Below are 25,643 nucleotides of genomic sequence, written 5' to 3' on the forward strand. Positions count from 1 at the left end.
TATCTTCCCAAAGATGGTGCTCTAAATGGAGCCTTTGTACAAAAGATGGGCAGCCTTGCTTTCTTTGTGTCTGTGTTTATCCCACAAGGAGGGAGAAGTACTCTGCCTCAGAAAATAACAAGGGCATCTCACTTTTGCAGAGAGTTTAAAGCTCTGTATCGAAATTGTACTCTTGTAAGCCTAGTAAAGAGAAGATGATGCCTAAGAAATGAACATCTCTTCAGGTGCCCTGCAGTCCTGTTCCCCACTTCCCCCCAGCCACTGTACTGGGTTACTGTGGTTTTGAAATAGTTGTGCTTGTTGAATTCTCCTTCTGAAACTGGCTGCTACAATGGATGTTTACCATACCTATGAAAATGTTTGTTTTTTTTTTCCCTAGAAATGAAAAAAGTGGTGGAGGTTACATCGTTGTGGATCCTATTTTGCGTGTCGGAGCCAATAATGATGTGTTACCTTTGGATTGTGTTACCCTCCAGACGTTCCTCGCTAAGTGTATGGGACCGTTTCATGAATGGGAGGATAGGCTTAAAGTTGCAAAAGAAACAGGTAATGCTCAGACATGTATTAAAGGATATACTTTTATCTTCTGATCAAAACCCAGAGGTACGTTGAAGAGCCTCAGTGGGAACAGCTCATTTGTTCTTCAGTTTATAGACTAAATATTTCCCACTAGATTCAATTCAGTTAACAGATTCAGTGAAATGATTAAAATATTTGAGGAGGTGTAAAAATTCAGGGATTTCCTAAGATGGGAAACCTCTCTTGTTTTATTGTTTTGATTTCAGATAGACTTGGAAGTTTGTAGAACTGATAGGGTCATTTAAAGCTGGTGTTACACAGAATTTCAAGGGGAAGATTTAGATCATTTTACACTGGTTATTCCAATCCCTAGCTTCAAGTACATATTCTAACTGCGATTTATTATGCTGCTTTCAATTCACTTTGGATGAGATCTTTTTTTCTTACTAAATAAATTGCTTTTTTAATATGTAGGTTACAACATGATTCATTTTACACCACTGCAGAAGCTTGGACTGTCGAGATCATGTTATTCACTGGCTGATCAATTAGAAGTAAATCCTGACTTTTCAAGCCCTAGTAAGCAGTGCACTTGGAGTGATATAGGAGCTCTTGTGGAAAAGCTGAAAACTGAATGGAACATGCTTTGCGTCACAGATGTAGTCTACAATCATACTGGTAGGATTGTTTTGTGTGTGTTTAATAACCAGATTGGTCCTATAATTGTATTTCATTATTTACCTTAACTTTACTCCCTTGAAACCATCTTTTAGTAGCTGTTTTAAGCAACTTACTTGTCTCTGCCTTTGAATCTCTCAAATCCAGGACAATTCTCTACAATTATAACTGATATGTCTCTGTAACAGTGTAAAAGAATTCATTATTGTTAGTGAAAGAGTGAATAGAGCCCTTCTTAAGAGAGAATTAATGAGCTGTTCGTGTGTCTGTATTTTTACAGTATGGTTATTTTTATGATCTGCAGTGTGCAGCTCCCACATAAATGAATGGCATCTGCAGTATGAATTTTTTGGTGAACATGAACTGAGTACTCTCTTGCTAGACAGGAGATTATTCTTGTAGCTGCTTAAAAGTAACTGTCCAAATTTGGATCTAACATGCAGACAACAAACAATAGGGACAAGAGGCAGGGATTAAGTTATGGAGGAAATGTTACAGCTCAGTTTGTGTGTGTGTGACATAGCTTTGTTTTTTTGGGGGGGAGAGGTTAAGCATACATAAGCCAATGCACTGAAGGCTTTACTTCACTGCTTGAGGAGCAGCAGGTTTTGTTCAGTGTGATCTGATAAAACTTACAGTACTTCATCATTTGTAGTTTTGCTGATTACTTGGATAAGTTCACTTTGATTATGTTTATAATGCACTTGTCATTTTACACTGCAATCCTAAAGATCATACTTTTTCATAGCAGAGTACAGCAAATAGTTATGTATGTTTATGTTGCAGTCCTTTGAGGCTTAAAAAAAACCTAGTAAGAGATACCTGTGAATTTGAAATTCACTTTATTTGCTTTAGTTCTTTGGTGTTGACTGCTGCCTAATATTCTTATCAGTCTGTAATGCAGCGTGGGTCCTGTGTTTGCCATATCTGTTTGCTGAGAATTACTAAGTATAGTTATTGGCTCTGTGTCTTGAGGGAATTTTAAATCAGTTAAACATGAGGCCTTTTAAACATCCTCCTACTTTCAGATCAAAAACTTCTTGCATTTCAACAACTGGGAAGTCCAGTTTTGTTCACATGTGCTTGAGATACTGTCATCTTTTCATTGTGTGTATATGCATGCTGTCAAGGAGAATGTTTTTATGGACAGAAATACCTAACTATTAGACTCCAAAATATGCTTGAGAAGAAAAATATCACTTCATTGGCTACATTTGTAGAAGGGCTTTTTCAGGTTACATTCAGAGTTTGAAGTAACCTTCATTGGGATGGATGATTGATTTGTACTATGGCAAAAGGATGTTTAGGTGTTTAGAAGTCTCCTAACAGGATAGAAATATGTCTGGGTCCTGACTTAAGATCATTAAGCAAGAACTACTTTGATGCCTTTGTTTCCTGTTTTCACACTTTTAAATTCCTATTTCCCGGCCACCTTTGTTGTGTAGAATCAAAACCTCTTGATTTACAACAGACTCCAAGCTTAAACATCAAATTTGGCATAAACAGAAGCATATGCTGAGAAATGTGTCAGTAAGCAATAATGTTGCATATGCCTGTAGAGCTTTTTTTGGGTCTTTTGAAATAAGAAAATAGGCAAGTAGTTTTGGGGGTTCTTTTTGTCTGAATCTCGATTAGGTGGAAGTTTAACTTTACTTTTGTTTGGTTTTATTGAACAACAATTTCTAGTAGTGAAATTAGTTCATTCCTGCACATTAGGGTGGTTTAATTAGCCCCATTTGAATGGAAAAGTCACAAAATGTGTAGGCAGTTACTTAGAGCAGATGATGAATACTTGTACATTGTTATTAATTCTGCAGAGTGTCTGCATTAAAGCTTAAGTTGTCTCGAGATAAATCCTCTAATGCTGATAATTCTCACAGCTCATGACCCCTCAGCCTACAGTGGCTGTATCTGTTGGTAGTCCCTGCATTCTAGTTGAGACCACTGTGTAAAAGTGGGAGTGTTTTCCCTCTGTTCCTGCTGGAAGTCAGGCAGCTCACTCTCAGCATTAAGCAGTTAAGGTGCTTGGTTTTCACACTGGAGTGGAGGCCAGGCTGTGTGCACAGTGGAAATCAGTGGGAGCCAGGCTTTGATGGCAATGTGTCTTTTAGGCTCTAGTGAAAGCCAGCATCTGTGGCCTGGCTTGAAAATGAAAGTCAGTGCATGTACTAATGTTAAATATAGATGTGCCTTTTGGCATGTTACCCTGGGTAGCATAGATAAACCTGCAAACCATGGCTGGTTAACTGGGTAGATGTATCCTTTTAGGGCTGCCATTTCCTTTGAGGTGTTCAAACACCCTCACATAAGAAGTACTGTGTTTGCTGGCATTTAATTTTCACCAGGAGACAGAAAATGGAATGTTGCTTGGTTGTTCTTCTGAGCTTTCAGTGGCTATAATGAATCACATGAAGTAATAAAAATGGACTAAAATAATCATATCTTGCTTTATCTTTCAGAAGAGGCTACTACTGTATAATTGGACTTTAACACTTGGGCAAATCTTACTTTAAGCACTTGAATAATCATATCAAACACCTTTTCTCAGCTTTATAATGGGAAGGAAAAAAATGTCACCTAGGGCAATGAGCAAACTTAGTTTATACAACAATGTCCTTTGAAAAATATGAAATACAGTCCTTTAAAAAATGTGGAATTATTTTCTTAAATAAGAATGCAACAGCCTGTAACAACCTGAGCTCATTGTTGCTTTATGCAACTTTAAAATAAGTAAGGTATTTTTAGTTGTAGGTGGCATTTGAGCCAGGATGATCTTAATTTCCAGCAATGGTTTGACCTTATAAGTATGGAATTCTGCCATGCTCATAATGGTCTTGGAGACATAATGTAAGAGTGTGCTCAGAAGAGCTGGTCGTACTGTAGACTGAGAAAGGTTTCTCTTTTCTTTCCCTTTAACATTTTTGTTTGAACTTCTTTGAAATAAGCAAATTTGGGGTTTAGGTAATCATTGTTTGCTACAATTTTGACACATTAATGGCTCTTCATGTTTGCAATATAATTTTTCCCTTGTGTGAAGTAGTACTTCTGTTTTTTCCTGCTTTTCTAATGCAGTGGGCTAGTAAGATGTGTTCTATGAGAAGTGATTATCAACAAAATAATTGTAAACCCTGAGTAAAAATTGTATTTGTTCCTATGCATTCTGTGCTTTTCACATTTATTTTTGCAATTGCAGATATTCATCCAAAGGCATTTATAAAAATTATTTTCAGCTGAACAGTGTTTAGGACACTTCCAAAAATGGAAATAAATGAACTCCTGGTTTGTTTTTTTTTTTCTTCCATGTCATACTTTCAAAATCAAATTCATCTCTGCCATACATGTATTTACTCATGCTGCTACAGGCACACTACTGTCTATTAGAATCATAGAATCAACCAGGTTGGAAAAGTCCTTTAAGAACCTCAAGTCCAACCCTTCCACCACTAAACAATGTCAAATATTACATCCATTTTCTAGCGAATGCTCATTTCCTTCTCTGATTTAATTCTTAATGTCCAGTGCATCTTCTGGTGCTTGTCAATACCTACAAGGGTTGTTTAGAAGATAGAACAGTCAAGTGGCATGTTTGAGCTGAACTAGTGTTCCCTTTGTGTGCACTCATCTTCCTGTGTAAGGCTCAATGGCATCGCTGCCCACTAGTCTGCTACTTCCTATGTACACAACAGGCTCACAGCTAATCCTTTCTAAAAGGCTCATTTAACTACATTTTTCATTCACTTTTTGGGCAGTGTGCGTAGCAGTCTTGCTCTCTGGCTGTGAGTGTAACATCTGATAGGGTTAAGAATATTAAAATCCAAAAAACTTGAGTAATCTTAAATCTTGGTTTGGGATGTATGTTTAGCTTTTAATACACAAAGAACATTTCATGGCCATTGTTTGTATTTCCTGCAACAAAAATGTGATTTTGTTTTCTTAGTGTTTTAGAGTTGTTGGTACTATTGCATGTTTTTATGTAATTATCAAGGTTTCTCTGTGGCCTCTGCAACTGTATTTGTTGCAAAACAACTGCTAGCAGTAATGCACACCTGCATAAGACATGGAAAACTTTAGCTGAAACATGAACTAACTATACATGCCATAGTACCTTAACTTCTTGGTGTTAGGATGTTTGCACAAAACAACAGAGTGTTCAGTGTGTGTACTTACTTTGTTTTCTTTCTCCCCTCCCTTTCTGGAATAAGCCACTAACAGTGAATGGCTCAGGATGCATCCAGAATGTGGCTATAACCTTGTAAATTCTCCTCACCTGAAGCCAGCTTGGGTCTTGGATAGAGCTCTGTGGCACTTAACCTGTATGGTGGCTGATGGAAAGTATACTGCTAAAGGGGTTCCTCCCTTGATTGAAAATGATCATCATCTGAATGTAAGTGACTGATAATCAAGTATAAGCTAGTGAACACTATAAATAGCTGAATAAGCCTGTAATATTTCCAAGGTTGTGGAAATGCATTAAAAATGGTGCATGCTTTACAGTTATATTTAATGAAATAACTCTTTACTCCTTTTTCCTGAACCATTCATATGAGCAGTTAGCTTTTCTTAATTCTATCAGTTATCAACATTATTAACTAACGTGATTTTTATTCTTATAGTGTATCCGTAAAATAATATGGGAAGATGTGTATCCAAAAATTAAACTATGGGAATTTTTCCAAGTGGATGTTAACAAAGCTGTGCAGCAATTTAAAACCCTTCTAACTCAAGGTAAAGTAAGAGTATGTTGCTGAAGCATGTGGATTATGTATTTATAGTACAAGAAACTTACAGGTAAACTTAACAGTAAACTGGAGAACAGACTAATACCAGGTTTTGCTCCGTGAGCAATCTGTCATGCAGATTTAAGCAGACAAAAATGCTCTGAGGGCTAGTGAAGCCTTTGAACACTTTGCACCCCTTCAAAACCTTTATCTACCTGCATCTTGCTTATACTAGAAAAAGGGAAGTTGTGCCTCTTAAATTCCTGTTTCTATGTTATGGTGAATGCTCTTTTTTTTTTTATCCTGTTCTCAGGCAAAATGAGCACTAAATCTGATCCAAATCAACATCTTCAAGTAGTTCAGGACCCTGATTATAGGCGGTTTGGCTGTACTGTAGATATGAATATAGCCTTGGCAACATTCATACCACACAGGTATTGTATTATTGATTACAAGTTAAAATCACAAATGAAGTTAAATTTGTAAAACCAAATAAATGGAACTATTTTCAGAAATGGGAAAAAAGACTTTTTAAGTTTCTTATAGTTATGCATAGTGCATGTTTTAAAAATAAACTATTCAAATTGCTCTCTGCTTTCAATGTCCTGAGAAGCAATGGACCAGCTGCAATAGAAGAGTGTTGTAACTGGTTTCGCAAGAGACTTGAGGAATTGAATGCTGAACAGCAGAGACAAACTCATCACCATCAAGAGCAGGTCTTATAATTACTTGTGTTGTAATGCTGAATTGTTTTAAATTGCAAAGAAATATAGGAGTTTCAATAATGCCTAATTTAATCACTTCTAGGCTGTCAATTGTCTTGTGGGCACTGTGGTTTATGAACGACTGGCTGGTGGTGGTCCTAAGCTGGGTCCTATCACTAGAAAATATCCTTTAGTTACCAGGTACATATCTATTTATTTCTTCTTAATTATCAGAATCTTCCAGGAAAAGTGACTTCAAAGTTCGTTAAAAGTATACATTTATACCTACAAGTGCATGTTTTGTTTCCCCATGGAAAAATGCTTCCTAATGAATTGATTGTCTTTTTTAAGCCACAGTGGTAACTTACGTGACCAGGGCATGAAACAATACTTAGCACAATGAAGTCATATGTAGTGGAAACGGCTCTTATAGGTGGAAGAGGGGTGAAGTGGGAAAGCTTACACCTGTCAGGTTTGATGTACTTGACACCATTCATGTATCTGAAGCGCTAGGGCTTTAGTTGTGTGCTACCAGCTGACACCAAGATAGTGGCAGCACCTGTCTTTTCTCCTTCAGGGCATGCTACCAAACAGGAAGCTCTCCACTTATAGGCTAGTCTGTATCTGGTTTATCTGGTTTATTTAGCCACTTCATAGCAGATATTTTAATTTCAAAACCACCAAGTTTCAGTTTAGGTTACTTTATGTAGTTGGCTTGTTTTAATTGCCTGTCTATTCCATAGGTATTTCACTTATCCATTCAAAGAGCTTACAGTGGAGGAAGAAGAAACTATGATACATCAACCAGATAAAGCTTGTTATTTCATGGCACATAATGGCTGGGTTATGGGAGATGATCCTCTTAGAAACTTTGCAGAACCAGGTTTGTAAACAAACTTTGAATGATCTTATAAACCTTTTGATATTCTAACCAAAGCAGAAAGGGTTTTATTTAATGTACCTTTTTTTTCCAGGTGTATTCCTGTGAAGCTGCAGAATAGCAGACAGTTTACAGCAGTTTATTTCCCTTTCAGCATACAGATCAACTATAAGAACTGGGATTTGAGGTGCAGTTTTGCAAGATTTGAGAGGGAAATAACCAGCTTTCTGCCACTGAAATGGGGATATCCTGCCTCCCTGCTTTTGTCATTGTCTTTTCTGCTTACTTTGTACTTTGTTCCAACACCACTGCTTGTTTGCATTTCCATAAGACAATGGCAGCGGCGGAAAGCTAATGCAATAGAAAGGTGGATAGTGTTTTACTGCATTAGTGAGCAAAAAGTGGATACTTGAAAGGGCCCCTTAGTGGCAGTCAAGAGATGACTCAGTTCATCCAAATTAAGAATGCAGATTACTTGTGAAGGGAAGACAGGGTATGAAATAACCATGCACTAAAGTAGTGCATTCTAACTCCTTTGGGACAGCACTGATACCAATAAAAGCAAGATTGGCAACTCTAGTTTTCAGAGTAGACATTCACTTCGTAAACTGAATCAAACAAAGGTCAGTTTAATTCTAATCTAAGAGTTACAGTCTGCTTTAGAAGCTAACCTAATTGATATTCCAGAGTGCTCTGGAGTTTGCAAATGCCTCACCTTTGCAAAGTAATCTACAGCCCTTTCACTAGTTTTTATTTACTGTTTCATTTTTGTTTGTTGTTTTTTTTTTTTAACCTGCTTCACAAGGATGAAAATGTATGTGTCAAGGGTGGGTTTTGTTCAGTTGCCTTTCAGCTAATTGCCCTTTCTTCTGGCAGACTTTCCTTCAGTCTCTGGCTTTAGTTGGCATACATAATGTCTATTACTGAGTTTTCTCTTTTGGAATCATAGAAACACAGACTGGTTTGGGTTGGAAGGATCTTAAAGCTCATCCAGCTCCAACCCCCTGCCATGGGCAGGGACACCTCACGCTAGAGCAGCTTGCTCCAAGCCCCTGTGTCCAACTTGGCCTTGAACACTGGCAGGGATGGAGCAGCCACAGCTTCTCTGGGCACCCTGTGACAGTGCCTCAGCACCCTCACAGGGAAGAGCTTCTGCCTTAGATCCAGCCTGAACTTCCCCTGTTTCAGTTTGAACCCATCACCCCTTGTCCTATTGCTATAGTCCCTGATGAAGAGTCCCTCTCCAGCATCCTTGTAGCCCCCTTCAAACACTGGAAGCTGCTCTGAGGTCTCCATGCAGCTTCTCTTCTCCAGGCTGAACAGCCCCAGTATTCACAGCCTATCTTTTTGTACAGGAGGTGCTCCAGCCCCTGATAATCCTCTTAATTCATCTACAGCTTTTTGAGTGCTTTATACTTGTGTTGTATCTTTGGTTTGTGACACATGTTACTGTACCTGAGAATACATTGTGAAAATATGATATGTAAGGGCACAAATATAGGACTTGCAAAACTATTGTGGCTAGTTCTTTAAATGACCCTTACAAAAAGAATGGTGTTCATCCAAAGGAAGCGTTTTTCTGTCCATGTGGCTGTGTTGCCATTAGTGAAGATAAAAGGTCGGCTGTGCTTCAATGAATGCTTTTGGAAGTTCAGGTGAGTTACAGTCCCTGCTCTTTACTTACTAGTTTCATACTCTTGTGCATCTTTCATTGTATAGGCCCAATCAGTAAGGTGTCCATAATGTGAGCTTAGGAAATCAGTGTGGCTGAAAAACCATGTTTGCTAACCCAGGATTACTTTTCAGCAAGTTTCCTGATCTAATTCAAGCTTCAACGACTAAAATAACTTGTGGTGCATCAGTATAGCAGGGCTGGGAAAGCAGAAAGCAATGGAGTAGCTATGTCCTACCCATCCTGAGTGGTGCTGACCCTGCTTATGCTTTGATCAGGTTTAGATAAGATGAATATAAATAGACCTTCAGAAGACTGATGGCTCAAATACAATTGTATTTCTCTTATGTGGGTCTGTATATTGACATTTCCATGTTTGTCCTGGATATTACATGTTGCAAACAGTGTGGGGTGTTGGTGTTTGGTTTTTAAGTGGTATATTGCTGCACTGTCAAATAAGTGATTTATATAGGCCAGAAATCATTTGGTTTAGATCTGACTGATTATTTAAGTCTTTGTCACAGTTAAATCTCCATAAGTGCATTCTGTGCAGTAAGTACATTACAGATGAACTCGGATTTAAAGATTTTTTGTTACTGATTGTATCAAAAAGAAGGCAAAAAATTAGTATGTGAAAGTAGGTGAGATGAAGGGTAACTATTTTCATACATACAAAAGCTATTTAGGAACTTTGTCTATTTAAGTGCCCTACAGGCCTAAGTACTTTGGAAATCTGCCTTACAGCATCAGTCTGCTGGTAACAGAAATGGAATTTGAAGCTGTGGCTGTGGCAGTTTGTATATGGTAACACAGAGATATGCTTTTCTATTTGGCTGGTATAAACAACCCCAACTACTGATTCCCTTCATTTTTTTGCTGCCTTTTTCTTCTTTTTTTTCCTCTCAAGGACCGTTTTTATACTACTTAGAAGAATTAAAAGGATTTTTATTTCAATTTGAAGAATTAATATCACTATAGAAGTTATCTGTTCCCTTGGAGTACTCTGAAATTGTGTGTCAGTGTCGACTACGTAGATTTTGAGTTGATAACCGTTATTAGAATCTTTATTCTTCATCACAGTGTTCTAGGAAATGAAATATCACATTCTGGTTTTGGTACACGTTCTGTACTATACATATATGCTATAATGAATTTATTTCCCTTGCAGGCTCAAATGTTTACTTGAGAAGAGAGCTCATTTGCTGGGGAGACAGTGTGAAGCTGCGTTATGGTAATAAACCTGAAGACTGCCCCTATCTGTGGGCTCACATGAAAAAATACACTGAAATCACTGCCAAGTATTTCCATGGTGTTCGTCTTGACAACTGTCACTCAACACCCATTCATGTAGCTGAGGTATGTAAAATTAGGCATGTTTGTTGTAAAGCAGGTTCTGCCTTTGAACTCAGTCCTGCTCCACTGCTGTGGAATTTGCAGGATCTACAGAGCAGAGTTCAGGTGTGAATGAATCTTCCTCATAGCATAAGAAAGGTTTCTTGACTGGTGATGTTAGGTGTGGTTTCAGCTCCTTTAAGCAGGTCACAGAGGGGTATAGCTATTGTATCTTTCACCTCTTTGCTTTAGCTGAAATACTACACATGCGGATGGACCTGGCTAAACTTTCCCTCACATATCTACAGACTAAGTGCAGTGACTGCCAAGGTGCAGTATGTCAGTTTTATCTGGGGTCATTGCCAAGACATGGTTCAAAGTCTTGGTGTGTCTTTGTCATACATATTTTTGCTATTGCTGAATTAATCAGGAAGAGGTTTACTTCCCAGAATTGAAAAGTTGGGAAAGAACACCTGCAAGAAGTTGTCTGGCAGGCTTATTGTTACAATTAGTGCTTCTTGTTTACTATGGTGCTGACTCCATCCAGACATTGTACTTCCCTAGGAAATGAGCTTTAAGTAGAGTTTGAGTAGTACAGCTTGTCAGTGCATAGCCTTAGCTTGGTTACAGAGCTTACCCACATCTGTGAAGAGCTCTCTAAAACGAGTTGAGTTGCGCACACGGGAGCTCTTAAATGCAACCATTTCCAAACTTCTGCCATTCTTTCATTTATTGTTACTGGGTTTGGAATGGTAACTTTGAAGTCTAGAACTGAAGTCTTTACAGGTATCGCTTTTATCCAACCTTTGTTTTTCAATTTTGAGCTAAGTTTTGTTTCAAACCAAAGTTGTAATTAGCTTTAACTCTTTAAAAGAATTTCCTAGAATCGATTGTAAAATACAAATGTGCTTTTATCCATCTTAACTGCTAGGAATTTCTTTAATGAACAGCATATATGAGTTACTTAAGTTTGGTTACTGTTCGTGTTCATGATTGCATATATATAGCTGACAATGCCTTGCATTAAAAATGTATTACGATCTATAGGAGATGCTAGCGACAGCCAGATCAGTCAGACCTAATCTTTATGTGGTAGCTGAACTCTTCACGGGCAGTGAGTACATTGACAATATTTTTGTCAACCGCCTGGGAATTACCAGCCTGATCAGAGGTACAATAAGCAGATGGAAATGATGTAGGATTGTCATGTATGGTTTGGGATTTTTAATGTGAAACTAACATTGGTATGCCTTTTTTTTTTCCTTAAATATCCATGTTCTTTGCTTATGCAATTACCTTTTCTTCATTTTCTATTTAACTTGCCTGTGTTTTATGCTACTTCTTGATTTTTGCTTATGTTTGTGTGTCCTCTTCTGTGTAAGAACTTTTTTGTTCCTTAATTTTGCTGGTTTATCTTTGCTGCATGGCATTTTCCTATTGTCCACTCCCTGCCTAGTTTTGAAACTTGTCCTTTTTTTGTATCTACCTTTCCCCCCTTTCTGTGGCTTTTTTGGCTGTGCTTTTTGCAGTACATGCTGGACACAGCTAGGAAATTGCGAGCCAATTTGTATGTAGTGGCTGAGCTGTTCACTGGAAATGAGGAGCTGGACAATATCTTTGTGAATAGGCTGGGCATTACCTCCTTAATAAGAGGTAGGCTTGCTCTGTGTGTACTGTGTTCCCAACAAGAGATTATAGATGACATACATGCTTGTTCCAAGGAAAGGTTGCTTCTGCATTATGCACTATGAATTTCATACTCTGTGCAGCTAGAAGTACATTTTTTGTATTGTGACTTCCTTGATACTTCAGCAGAAAATACAGTACTAGCTGTAAAAGAAGACATCCTGCATCAGTTTACAGGTGGTTAAATATTTCCCTCTTATTCTAGTGAGGGAAGAGGTTGTAGCGCAGTTCTGCCGTGCAGGTGCTGCATTGTGTCTGACTTCTGTCACATCAGTTTCTTAAAGCCTGTGAGGAACAGTTTGAGATCTTTTTTTTCTCCCTTTTCCCCCTTAGCTTTCTCTACCTTAATCTATGACACTGACTAGCTCAACAACTCTTGGGTTGCACATTCATACTGGAGCATATAGTTGTATGCAATTTTTGTATTTTTTTAATGATAGAACACACCAAAGTAACAACTGTGAAGTGCTGCATTAACATCTTTCTGCATGTTTTACTCCATGGTAGTTACTCTTATGCAAATGTCTACCTGTTTTGTTCTTTAGAGGCAATGACTGCTTATAATAGCCATGAAGAAGGAAGGTTAGTTTATCGTTTTGGAGGTGAACCCGTTGGCTCTTTTGTTCAGCCGCATTTGAGGCCTTTGATGCCAGCTATTGCTCATGCACTCTTTATGGATATTACCCATGATAATGAATGTCCAATTCAGGTGAGCACCTAAACAAAACCCCAGAGTTTATATTGAATGTTTTCTGATTTGCTGTGCCTGAGCGATGAGAAGGCTTGGTACAAGCTGAATGTTTTCCCTGAGCAATATTGAGGGAAAATGTGTTTCAGTTCTTCAGGTTGTCGTGCAGAGAATAGAATTTTAGCACAACTCCCTCTGGTGCTCAGGATTTTTTCTTTTAAGGGAAAAAGCGTATAAAGCTGCTTCATGAGCTGGTTTGATTTTTTTCGTTTCAGCCACTGTTTCTGCTTCTTAGCCTGTTCTCCTAAGCCACTCTACAGGAGAGAATGAGAGTGTGGTGGGAACTGGATGCTTATTTTCATGGGTTTCTCTCAAGTTGCTTTTGTTAATGCACTTGTAGTTACTTTTACTCCTCTTTTAAACTGAGAAGATCTTCTGCATGCTGAATTGGGAGGGATGAATTATGTCTTTGTTCCACTGTGTTTTTAATGTAGCATCGATCCGCATATGATGCCCTTCCCAGCGCAATGATTGTTTCCATGGCATGCTGTGCTACAGGAAGCACCAAAGGCTATGATGAACTAGTACCACACCAGGTAAGTGTCTGCAGTTGAGCTCTTCAGTTCTTTTTAGATATGTAAGCTTTGTTCTTCTCCTAGGACATACTTTTATTCTGTTTATTTGAAATTACAAGCAGTTAACTGGCTGGCGTTACTTTGGATTATCTGATTTCATATGAAATTTGAATTGATTATATAGGATCAGCCAGGTTGAAAAAGACCTTTGAGATCATAAAGTCCAGCTGTTAAGCCAGCACTGCCAAGCCTACCACTAAAGCATGTCACCCCCAGTTGTTTGTTTGTTTTGTTTTTCCAGAGTAGCTGATATTTGCTTAAATCTTAATTTCTCTGCAGATCTCTGTGGTATCTGAAGAGAGGTTTTATGCAAAATGGAATCCAGCAGCACACCTGGCTTCTGGTGAAGTTAACTTCCAAACGGGAATTCTAGCAGGAAGGCTGGCCATTAACAGGCTGCATCAGGAGCTGGGAGCTAAAGGCTTTAATCAGGCAAGAAGTGAGAGTACCACTGTGATTTCTCTATATTCCTGTTGTGAGTGAGCACAGTTGCAATGGTCTGTCTTTTCTAGGTGTATGTAGATCAAGTTGATGAAGACATAGTGGCAGTGACAAGGCATTGCCCTAACACACACCAGTCTGTTGTGGCTGTAAGTCGAACTGCCTTCAGGGATCCTAAAACTTCATTCTACAGTAAAGAAGTACCTGAAATGTGTATCCCAGGTAATCAGATTTCTTTTCAAGAGATGGCAGGCATACAAAAAATTCAAGTTATTCTCATTCCATCCTTTTTATACCGATTTCATGTGTTTCAGATTGAGAATTTTCAGTATATAACACTCTTTTTATATGTACCAACATGCATCCACCAGAAGTGGTTAAATAAACCATAAGAAGCTTACCTTGCTTAGGGTTTTCAAAGGCATTCATGTTGAGTCTGCTTTCTCTTAGAAGCTCCCCATGAGGGTGTGCTTTTGTTTGCTGTCTTGTTTGTGAGCTGGTAAGAAATAACAGCAAGAAAGTTAGTTGTACAGAGCTGGGGCAGGGATTGCTATTAAGTGCTATACTGTGAAGGCTAAAATACCATATTTGTAAGTCATTGATGTTCAGCTTCCTTGTGTATGACTATTTTTGTAGTTTTAAAATACATATTAAGAAACAACTTTGTAGTGCATAAGTTAATGTAGAGATAATATTAATATTATGTATGTATTACCTCCATATGCAAGTATTTACTATACGTAATAGCAGGAAATTATAGCAACTTCTATACACTACCTCAACACACTTCTGAAGAGAAGCTTTCCAAACTGGCTTTTTAAGTATATTCAGTTCTTTGTGTGCATGTGCCTGTTTTAGTCACATTACATGTTAAGACATTTACAAGCAGCTGCAAGACCTGTATACCTTAGTTTGTAGTTTACTGAAAGGATAGAGAAAATTGGATCATTTGAATAATAATGGTAGCTGTTACACTTTGAAGATAAAAATAGGATCCCAGACTGGTTTGGGTTGGAAAGAATCTTAAAGCCCATCCAGTTCCAACCCCTGCCATGGGCAGGCACACCTCACACTAGAGCAGCTTGCTCCAAGCCCCTGTGTCCAACCTGGCCTTGGACACTGCCAGGGATGGGGCAGCCACAGCTTCTCTGGGCACCCTGTGCCAGTGCCTCAGCACCCTCACAGGGAAGAACTTCTGCCTTAGATCCATCCATCTGTAGCTGCAGTTTGGAAACCATTCTTATGGTTTCTCCTATAAGGTAATAGAGACAAACAGATCAGTAGAAGTCAGTTAGTAATTCACTAATTGGTGACTGATTTTATGGTTCAGTTATGAAATAACAAAACTTTTAAATACAGTGCAACAGTGAGTGTGTAGTGAGTGTTCATAGGATATTTAAAACACTTCCTCACGTCTGCTTGTTCTTTAGCTGTATAACAGACTTGTATTTTCAATATTTGAGGGTTTCATTCTGAGTATTTGGGTATTTAGTTTTAGGTTTTGCTTCATGTTTTCAAAAGAACCCCTTTTCAAGTATCTTAACAGCTACAATATGATTTAACTTTTCTTAGGAAAAATAGAAGAAGTAGTACTTGAGGCTCGGACTATTGAGAGAAGTGCCAGTCCTTACAAAAAAGATGAACGTTTTGTAAATGGATTGCCTAATTTCACAGTAGAACTCAGAGAGCACATCCAGGTAGCCTCGTTCCCCTATGTTCTCATGTAATACTTTGTCATTTGTGTTATTTTACCTTAGAAAAGACATTGAATTTCAGTTGCAAATGTGTTCTCTTTTCAAAGATCAAGGACAGTAAAATCATAAAGCAAGCAGGAACTGCCATAAAAGGGCCGAATGAATTTGTTCAAGAAATAGAGTTTGAAAAACTGACGCCAGGAAGTGTAATAGTGTTCAGGTACGTTGTTATAGCTGGGCAACAGCTGTGTTAGCAAACAGAATGATGGGCTGCTTTGCTTTGAGACTGGGGAATAGTTATTTGAAGTGCTCCATTTCTCCAAGTTATGCACTTGTTTTTACAGAGTTAGTCTTGACCCAAAGGCACAAGAGGCTGTTGGTGTACTCCGCAATCACTTGATCCAGTTCAGCCCTCACTTTAAATCTGGAAGTCTTCCTGATGATCATTCAGCACCCATATTAAATACATTGTTCTCCTCGTGAGTATGCTTTCAGTTTCTAAAGTAGAACCGAGAGAACTACACTTGGGAGCAAAGAATGCTCTGCAAACTCAGTGAGGATTTTGTTGTTGTTGCTTCTGAGGGTAGATTTGGATTGTCAGAGGGCAACAAAAACTCTGAGAGATTCTTTTTGTGTATAATACAAGCAGGGTTAATACTTCAGTACTTCAAAACTTCCTGGGCTCTTTTGTTCATGTTCTGTATAATTGCTGCTTAAAGTGGACATGCTACATGGAGTACTTGTCAGCGTTGGGGTTTGACTGTTCAGGGTTTGTACTTAATACTGTGTTTCTAAATAAATAGTGAAGCAACAGAGCAGAGCATCTCAAAATTTAGGCTCTTAATTTGCAGGATGAAGTGGTGAGTTATTTTGATTGAAGTCTGAAGCTAGCATTGTTTATGAAATCCTCTTCTGTCTTTCCCTACTGATGCTGCTCTTTGGGTTTAGAATTGTTTTTGTTTTCTCCACTGTTTTTAAAGTATTGCATCTAAACTGACTTTGGCTGACCTAAATCAAGTGCTGTATAGATGTGAGGCAGAAGAGCAAGAAGATGGTGGAGGCTGCTATAATATACCAAACTGGTCATCACTGAAGTATGCAGGCCTCCAAGGTAATAGTTTCAGCTTTCTTTTTTCTGTCAAGTTAAAAAAACATCGCATACAGCTGCCCAGTATAGCTCATACCTTAATGCTGGTTTATGACTAGTGCCATTGTTTGGGTAAACAACGTAAGTGAGGGTTTTTTTCTGCTTGACCATGCTGCTAATCAGAGTTGTACGCAGAAAAATCATATACTAAACCAAAGCTCCTCTCTTGATACTCTGGGCTGCAAAATGAAGTTTCAATATGTGTTTTAACCCCAATGCCATTGCTTTTACAATAAAACCAAAATACATATATCTGCAGTGAAAAGTCACATTAATGAAACTCAGCATTACTAAATTCTGAGCACTGTTGACCACTTCTCAAATGTATTAATTGCATCGTGCTAGTTATTCCACAACTTTCGTAACTCTGTATGATGTATGCTGTGGAAACAGCTACTGAGTTGTATTCTACCTCATTGTGCAGACCAAGAGAATGCAGTTAAATTCGCAGAGAATCATAGAATCACCTGGTTTGGAAAAGCCCTTTAAGCTCATCCAGTCCAACCATTCCCAGTACTGCCAAGGCCACCACTAACCCAATGCACTGAGGGCCTCGTCTCCACGGTGTGTGAACACTTGCAGGGACGGTGACTCCAGCACTGCCCTGGGCAGCCTGTTCCAATGCCTGAGCACCCTGTGGGGAAGGAATTGTTCCTCAGCTCCATCTAAACCTGCCCTGGTGCAGCTTGAGGCCATTTCCTCCTGTCCCATCCTTTGTTCCTTGGCAGCAGAGCCCAGCCCCTCCTGGCTCCATCCTCCTGTCAGGGAGTTGTAGGGAACGATAAGGTCCCCCCTGAGCTTTCTCTTCTCCAGACTGAACTCCCCATGTTCTTCAGCCATTCCCCATCACACTTGTGCTCCAGACCATCTGTTGCACTGTGTACCTTTTCTTCCTGAATTGTACTTGCTATTTGTGATAACAGCGTGTCTTTTAATACAGAGTTGGGTTTGTATCTTCAGGGTTAATGTCCGTGATGGCAGACATTAGACCAAAGAATGATTTGGGTCATCCATTTTGTGACAATTTAAGATCTGGTGACTGGATGATTGATTATGTCAGTAATCGCCTGATTTCACGTGCAGCAGCCTGTGCAGAAGTGAGTAAAAATACTTACTTGGTGACCTTGGGGTTTTAAATGACTAGTTTGTTTCCTTTTCAGTTGCTGCTCTGTTCTGAACTTCAGTCTGTCTGTAACACCTTTTGTCTAGGCAAGTTCTAGTAGGACTTCCAGGACACCATTTTTCTTCCCTCTCTTCAATCCTGTTTAAGAATAGACTGCAAAAGGAAAGTGAAAACTGCCTAGGGCATGGAGGGATGGATAGCTATGGTGGAAAGGCTTGCAGGGTCCTTCCCTGTTTATTACTTTTCCTCACATAAAAATGAACTGTTATTTCTTTAAGTACTTTCAAAAGAGGGCCTGAACACCAGGTGTACATTATTATGATAGAGTTACTGTAAGATGGCACAGTCAATCACTGAGAAGACAGGGATTGCCGAGATTCAGGTTACCTGTATGCAGTCCTTTTCTTTCTTTGTCATATTTGATTTTCCTGCATGGCAATTGCTGTAGTTCACAAGATGAGCTGATTTGAGTAACTTCCATAATGAATATAATAATAAAGGCTTTAGCATTCTTACTTCATTTTATTCCTGAAGTCAAGTGTAAGAAAGCGGAAGCATGGATAAAGCAGCTGATGTACTGAAGTGAATGTTGAGTTCGACTTCACAGACAGAGCTTTCTATAGAAAGGAAGTTGCTCTGATACTTGCCAAATTTACTGCTCCTCAAAGACTATTGCTTGTTTGTTCCTGTGTAGTTCTTGAGTTCTTTTGTAGTGTCTTACTCTGTTTTGCAGAAAATATAAAGTACCTATAGCGATAGGTACTTTCCCTTCCTAATTTCCAGGTTACAAGCACAATGTCATCATGTAATACATTGACACTTACTTTCTTCATCTGAAAGGTTTGAATCTTGAGTAAGTTCCTAGTAGGTTGTCAAAATGCTTTTTTAACAGGAGAAATACTTCCTATGTGTTGAATGCTTTACAGTGACACAGAGGAGGTGAAGCTCCAGAATCTTGAGCCCTAGGCCCAGATCTGCAGTAATTTTTCACTAGTGGCTGTAAATAATTCAGCCTTCTGGTAATTTTTCTGTCACTGTCTCAAGCTTCATCTCTTCAACCTTGTCTTTATAAGCAATGAGAAACCCTTCCCATGGGTTGCAGTGATGCTTTCCAAATTGCAGCTTTCCTTTGCTGCTCAGTTTTGATAACTTCTTCGTGATATTTGGAGTTTTTCCTACCAGACTAGCAAAATATAAACTCTTTCTATAGTTGGTGGTTTTGCCCATTTATGACATAATAAATATAGCACAGATTTTTCCCAACTGCTTTAGGAGCAGGAGGGTGCAGCAGTTCTACCACAAATATCTATCATGGACAGCTTTGAAAATGTGAATGGTTGCATGCTGATGGTGGTGTTAGTAACAGAAGAGGATCTCATTTTTGTGGTAGCCAAGCATAACTTGGGTGTAATAAATGTACACATACTTCAGCTAGCTGCATCCTGAAAGCACTGGTTTTGAACCCTAGTGTTATCAAGTTCTGATTCTCTTGTATTTTAATAGGTTGGTAAATGGTTGAAAGCCATGTTTGTCTACCTGAAGAGAATTCCACGTTACCTCATCCCATGTTACTTTGATGCCATATTAGTGGGTGCATACACAACGCTTCTGGATGTCGGATGGCGTCAGATGTCTAGGTATGCTGGGCAGATCAGAGCTGTAGAGGTACCTGCACATATTTGCACCTTTTCAGTTTTATCTGCTGGAGAATGTGATTTAAATCTCTTCATACTTGTCCAGTGTCAAAGGGTAAAATAGGTAATGAATATCAAATCTATCTTCTACCGGTGGTGGTTTGGAAGGCTGAGGTTTTGCATAGCTATGCAGGGCTTGAATCTATAACTCCTGTTGGTGGTGTGCAGCAGGAGGAGGAAGCCTTAAGCCAGCATTTCTTTGCCAAGCTTCAGAAACCTTTTTTTGCTGTAATTTTAGTACAACTGCAACGATTCCTGAAGTTCAGGGAAAGAAGAAGATGACCAGATTGTCCTTGGGCTGTTGCTTTGTTCAGTGTTTCTAACACAGCTGAATAACCTTTGTTATCTGAGCACTTTTCTTACTTCTTCAGATAACTGTTTAGTCTTCAGCATCTGCTTCTCTTTTCTCCCTTGGAAAGGGAAGGGAGATGGATTTAATGGAGGCTTTATTCTAGCTATGAGCACTCTGAGCAAGTCAGGTTTGGGGTGTTTTAAATACAGATGTTAAAATGGGACTAGAATTTGGAGTGGCAGCGAACTCCTGTGCAAAGGGGTACATTCCATGAAAAAAGGTTTGGGCCTGGACTTGTCAGGAACACAGGCTGCATTAATTTGGACAGTGTTCACTGATCTATACATTTTTATGTATGATAATATATATTAATATGTGGTGATCTTTCTTTTAAAAAAAAACAACAGGTTTGACAGGAGCTGTTATTCACGGTAAAATATCTTTCCTCATATTTTTCAGGTCTGAGGTCTCTATGAAGGCATCATGTAAACCAAGCTTTTGGTTTTGCCCTTTTCCCTAGAAATATTTGACATCAATACTCCCACTGCCATTGTTAAATTAAATTTTAAGACTAATATTGGGCATCCATTTTTTTGGGAAAAAATTGATTTACAAACTGAATCTTATGTACTGCAAAATAGAAATATTAACCCATTGTTAGTTTATTGTATTCATTATGCCTAATACTTACAGTAGTTATTGGTAAATGAAAAAAGGATAGAATGATGTTGCTGAACGTGAATTTATTTTAATTGAATTATGTTGCAATTGCAGCTTTGTGCAGAATGGATCAACATTTGTGAAACACCTTTCCTTGGGTTCGATCCAGATGTGTGGTATAGGAAGATACTCCTGCCTGCCAGATCTGTCTCCTTCCTTGCGTGATGTTCCCTATAGGCTGAATGAGATTACGAATGTGAAAGAGCAGTGTTGTGTTTCCTTGGCAGCTGGTAAGTGAGGACAATGTTAAAAGTCTTCCAGAATAGTTCAGCTGTCCTTAGTAACTGTATTTAGGAGTGTCTCCATTGTGTTTGGGATCCATATGTCAGCAACCAGGAATAAAATGTAGGTATAAAACATAGGCAGCAGTTTTACTTGCCCTTCCCCTAGGTTTCAGGTTTAAAACTATGGGAGCTCTGTCTAGTGGTACTACTCTGAGAAACCCATTTTGTTACTGCTCTTGGGGAATGGGAGATGGAGCTTATAAACACTTTATTTAGCGGATATAGATAAAAATACCTTTCTTTATCATATATGGAGATCCATAAGTATGTTCTCTCTTTCCAGGAGACTTGCTTGAGATAAATAGACTTGGTGTGATAGGCTTTAGTTTATCTTCCTTTAAACATGGATTTAAAAACTGAATTGTAATGAAGTACAAGGGTACAATTCATTTTTCACAAGTTCTCAGAGAAAAAGAGCCTTTAGCAGAGCAAAACGCCTGATCTGAAACTCTCCAAAAGGAAAGAGCATAAAAGCAGTCAGCAAATAGTGCTTATAGCTCCTAATGTTCAGCCAGCATCTTGCAATCTTTAAACTGGGCACTTTCCTATGTCCAAAGTATTATCTTCTGTGTTTAGTGGCCTAGAATGAATTCAGTTTTGTTCTGAGCTGGCCCATTCCTTTTCTGCAACCACAGAAACTTTTCACATCCACAGAGTCTGTGGCATCTGTGTCAATGGGGTGTTTATTTCCTCCTTTCTGCCATCTGTCACAGAATTTTACTGCTTCTAGTTTCTGGGTTTTAGTTACATTCCATCTAACTGCTTTAGTGTTACCTAGCAGGAAAGAGGCACAGTGTTCCCTTAAACTGGTCATGAAGATTAATTACACCAAAGGGTTTGAGTTTACGTATTCCCTTCACATACTCAGTGGTAGTTGTGTCTGAGATTTTAAACTTGTACATGGATTCATTCTCAAGTGTTCTTCTCATGTACCATAAAATCCACAAGTGTGGAGGCAGAATTTGAGTGTTAGCAAATACTTTGGACGGGTAGGTGAGGGAAGTTGAAACATTGTTCTGCCAAGCATGCACCAGCGGCTGCTGGTTTAAGACTTCACCACGGGGAATTTTTTGTCCAGTAAGTTAAATTTTCAGGTTAATAAATGGAAGTAAACACAAGGATGGACCCTCCTGAACTGTACTTATTAAGCTGTATCAGTCAGAATCATGAGTTAGGTATTAGAAGTCTGCAATAAGATGTAGTACTAGAAGCTGCTGGAAAAGAGAAGGAGGATTCCTTTTATACTGGCTGAGAACAGTTTTGGCCTGAACAAGTGCATAGCACTTCAGCCTTGTCCCCTTTGTACTACTGAGATGGATGGCCCTCCTGCAGTAACCCTGCTGACAAAGCAGTGTAAATCCTCACATAGCTCTGGCTTTTTGGTTGTTAGTTTTCTTTCTGCTCCTGTAATTAAAAGGGTGGCACTTGGTTAAGTTACAAAGTGACTTAATTAAAATGGGACTCTTACTGAGGTGAGAATTTCTGTTGCATGATCTCGAAATTCTAGCAGATGTTCTAAAATGAGGTTTTATTTGATTCTATCAAGAACTTGGCTGGGGAGATTATTTCAATATCTTCATCTAGAAAAATCATGATAAATGTGAATATATTCTTACTTGTGGTTATTTTATGTGTGCGTGGAGATTTCTGCTCTATCAACAAACGAGACAAACAATGACCTTTCTGTTTAGGTTTACCTCACTTTTCCTCTGGAATTTTTCGCTCCTGGGGAAGGGATACCTTTATTGCACTGAGAGGTCTAATGCTGGTTACTGGGCGCTATCTAGAAGCAAGGTAGGAGACTGGCTTCGATTCAGTTCTTCCTGGTTTTGCAGTTAGTTACGAAAAAGGCATGGTCTCAAAGTCAGATGACACACAGGAGTTAGAAGCAGTTGATGTGCAGTATAAAACTGTAATGGCCCTGGATGGATTTGGGAGCACTCCCTAAGTGAAATTCAATACTACTTAAATGACTTTCTCTTGCTTGCTTAGCACCATGAACCCAATGTTCTGTATAGATTAAGGTAGTTCTAATTCCTGTAACACTACTTCTTATCCTTAAACAAAGCCACTGTGTTTCGCATGTACCCGCATCATTGTTGCATTAATTTGATACTTTGTTAATATTTAATTTGGACAGAGATTGCCACATGATGCAGACATAAATATTGGCTTAAACTGATTGGTTTAAGTTGGTATTTGTTCATGCTGTTGTACATTTGGCACAGGCTGCCCACAGGAGTGGTAAATGCTCCATCCCTGCCAGTGTTCAAGGCCAGGTTGGACAGAGCCTTGGGCAACATGGTCTGGTGTGAGATGTCCCTGCCCATGGCAGGGGGTTGGAACTGGATGAGCTTTAAGGTCCTTTCCAACCCAAACCAGTCTGGGATTCTATGATAACTATTACCTTTCTCATGCAGTAAGATCTGCAGTCTACTAGTATGTTTATATTCCCTTCTAAAGCTAGATGGAATTCATGTTTTATACAAGGTATGTGCAAGGGTTCTCAAATGAAACTCCTCATAACTTCAGTTGCCATCACCTCTTTGTATCTTAATAGGAAATTCTGATCTACTCCTGCCCTCCCATCCCCCTTCCACCCCAGACCCCCATCAGAATGAATTCCAGGGTAAACAATGTCAATAAAATCCTTCCCTGTGACCTTGGTGGGATTTGGATATGGGCTCTATAGTGTTAGCTATGAAAAAGCAAACTAGCTTTGTCATATCAGCAGATGTTGTATGTTTTACACAGACTGACTCGAATGCATGCATGTTGGGGAATTGATAGAGAATAGAGGTTTTATTATAGAAGAAGTAATGCCAAATGAAATAACTTGTAGCTTTCACCAGCAAACTTCTGGCATCTCTCTTTGAGATCCTGTGTGTCTCCTTGACCCACCTTGCTAAAAACTTGTATGCTTTGTACTTAGTACTCAGTGCAGTAAGGGTCTTGAAAGTAACTTAGTCAAGACTGTGTTTTTGTTTTGTTGTAGAAACATCATTTTAGCATTTGGTGGGACTTTAAGACATGGTCTCATTCCCAATCTGCTTGGCCAGGGGACACATGCGAGGTACAACTGTAGAGATGCTGTATGGTGGTGGCTTCAGTGTATCCAGGACTACTGTACAATTGTGCCAAATGGATTAGACATTCTCAGGTGTCCTGTTTCTCGGATGTATCCAACAGATGACTCTTCTCCTCAGCGTGCGGGCACTGTGGTAAAGATCCCTTCTGATTTAAGTATTTCATTAGGAATGTATAGTTGTGTTAAATCTTGTGTTTATGGTGAAATTTGAATTCCATATTTTAGGCACTTCTTGCTTCACCTGCATCATGCGATTAGACAAGTGTGGGGAGTAGGATGGAGAGAAAAAATTCCATGAGCTTCTAAATTTGTTCTTTGCTTTTTGCCTTGGAAAGTTAAAGTATTAAAATTTGTATGCAATGTATTGCCATTGACAAAGATGCTACTGAAAATAATAGATGGGGGTTTTCAAGCCTCAAACTAGAGGCTAAGAATTGCTACTTGTTTGCACATTAGATACAGCCTTTCTGCTCATTTTTCATCTTGCCTTTCACGTATCATCCAAACATGCAATCCATCTAGGATCAGCCACTCTATGAAGTAATACAGGAAGCAATGCAACGACACATGGAAGGCATAAATTTCCGCGAAAGGAATGCCGGTCCACAGATAGATCAAAATATGAGAGATGAAGGTAACAGAACACTTGCTATACAATTTAAAAGGTGCTGGTTATGGCTTATGTTTGTTTAGGTCTTGAGTATGTTTCTGAAAAACTAATAATGTTTAATGCAACTAAAACTATATTTATTTAAATACATTTATTATCAGCAACTGTTACATGTTGTGGTACAAGTTATTCTTAAATACATCTTGACTTAAGTTAAAGTTGCTTCAGAAACCCACCTCAGATCTGTTGTTTGGAGGGGGGGTTGGTTTATTTAGAAGGTTTGGCGTGGGGAAGAGGGGAGAAGTTGGCAGTTTGTTTTGCTTAAAAAAATGACTTCACATGTGATACTCTTTCTTGGCAGGTTTTAATGTAACTGCAGGGGTTGACCATGAAACTGGCTTTGTCTTTGGAGGGAACCGTTTCAATTGTGGCACTTGGATGGATAAAATGGGAGAGAGCGACAGAGCTCGCAACAAAGGAATTCCAGCTACTCCAAGGTGTGAAATCCAGGCTGGGAAGGGGAGGATCTTTGAATGGAGGGGAGTTTTAAACTTCAATTCTCCTGCAGAATCATAGGATACACTGGGTTGGACAAGACCTTTAAGCTCATCCAGTCCAACCATTCCCAGCACTGCCAAGGCCACCACTAATCCATGGCACCGAGGGCCTCGTCTCCACAGTGTGTGAGCACTTGCAGGGATGGTGACTCCAGCACTGCCCTGGGCAGCCTGTTCCAATGCCTGAGCACCCTGTGGGGAAGGAATTGTTCCTCCGCTGGCACAGCTCGAGGCCTACTGTGCCTTCCATTAACACATCTGAGAGGTGATCTCTCAAATATTCTAACAGTTTGTGCCTACTAAAATGTTAATGCTTTTTTTTCTTTTTTTGTTCATTTGAAGTAAAATGAAAGGTGTGTTCTTAGCAGATGCAGCTCTCAGCTTCTAGCATGGTCTTCGCTCCCTGCTAAGAGTTGGTTTTGGAATTCAAGTAATAAAATGTAGTTTAGGAAAAACTGTGTACAAGTAGTATTAGCAGTAT

The 25,643-nt window shown here is 39.0% G+C and overlaps 1 protein-coding gene across 2 annotated transcripts in view; it reads left to right on the forward strand.

The window, feature by feature from the left end:
- The window catches only part of AGL (amylo-alpha-1, 6-glucosidase, 4-alpha-glucanotransferase), a 38,890-nt gene that overhangs the window by 3,641 nt on the left and 9,606 nt on the right, over nt 1-25,643 (forward strand). Inside the window, exons 4-28 of one of the 2 annotated variants that reach the window (XM_062606147.1) lie at nt 380-546; nt 994-1,197; nt 5,400-5,581; nt 5,811-5,922; nt 6,229-6,349; nt 6,529-6,631; nt 6,723-6,820; nt 7,363-7,502; nt 10,340-10,527; nt 11,551-11,674; nt 12,735-12,898; nt 13,372-13,473; nt 13,792-13,944; nt 14,025-14,175; nt 15,526-15,650; nt 15,755-15,867; nt 15,992-16,126; nt 16,628-16,758; nt 17,755-17,891; nt 19,421-19,554; nt 20,678-20,853; nt 22,599-22,701; nt 23,903-24,128; nt 24,518-24,629; nt 24,967-25,102. In XM_062606147.1, coding sequence (XP_062462131.1) covers nt 380-546; nt 994-1,197; nt 5,400-5,581; nt 5,811-5,922; nt 6,229-6,349; nt 6,529-6,631; nt 6,723-6,820; nt 7,363-7,502; nt 10,340-10,527; nt 11,551-11,674; nt 12,735-12,898; nt 13,372-13,473; nt 13,792-13,944; nt 14,025-14,175; nt 15,526-15,650; nt 15,755-15,867; nt 15,992-16,126; nt 16,628-16,758; nt 17,755-17,891; nt 19,421-19,554; nt 20,678-20,853; nt 22,599-22,701; nt 23,903-24,128; nt 24,518-24,629; nt 24,967-25,102 — 3,537 coding nt within the window. Of the gene's footprint in view, nt 1-379; nt 547-993; nt 1,198-5,399; nt 5,582-5,810; nt 5,923-6,228; nt 6,350-6,528; nt 6,632-6,722; nt 6,821-7,362; nt 7,503-10,339; nt 10,528-11,550; nt 11,675-12,032; nt 12,157-12,734; nt 12,899-13,371; nt 13,474-13,791; nt 13,945-14,024; nt 14,176-15,525; nt 15,651-15,754; nt 15,868-15,991; nt 16,127-16,627; nt 16,759-17,754; nt 17,892-19,420; nt 19,555-20,677; nt 20,854-22,598; nt 22,702-23,902; nt 24,129-24,517; nt 24,630-24,966; nt 25,103-25,643 lie in introns of both variants that reach the window. The other variant, XM_062606146.1, reaches the window with a different exon arrangement.

The sequence above is a fragment of the Pezoporus occidentalis genome, unplaced genomic scaffold, assembly GCF_034315485.1.
Source record: "Pezoporus occidentalis ecotype Australia unplaced genomic scaffold, CSIRO_AGI_Poc_V1 ctg94, whole genome shotgun sequence".
Classification (NCBI taxonomy): Eukaryota; Metazoa; Chordata; class Aves; order Psittaciformes; family Psittacidae; genus Pezoporus; species Pezoporus occidentalis.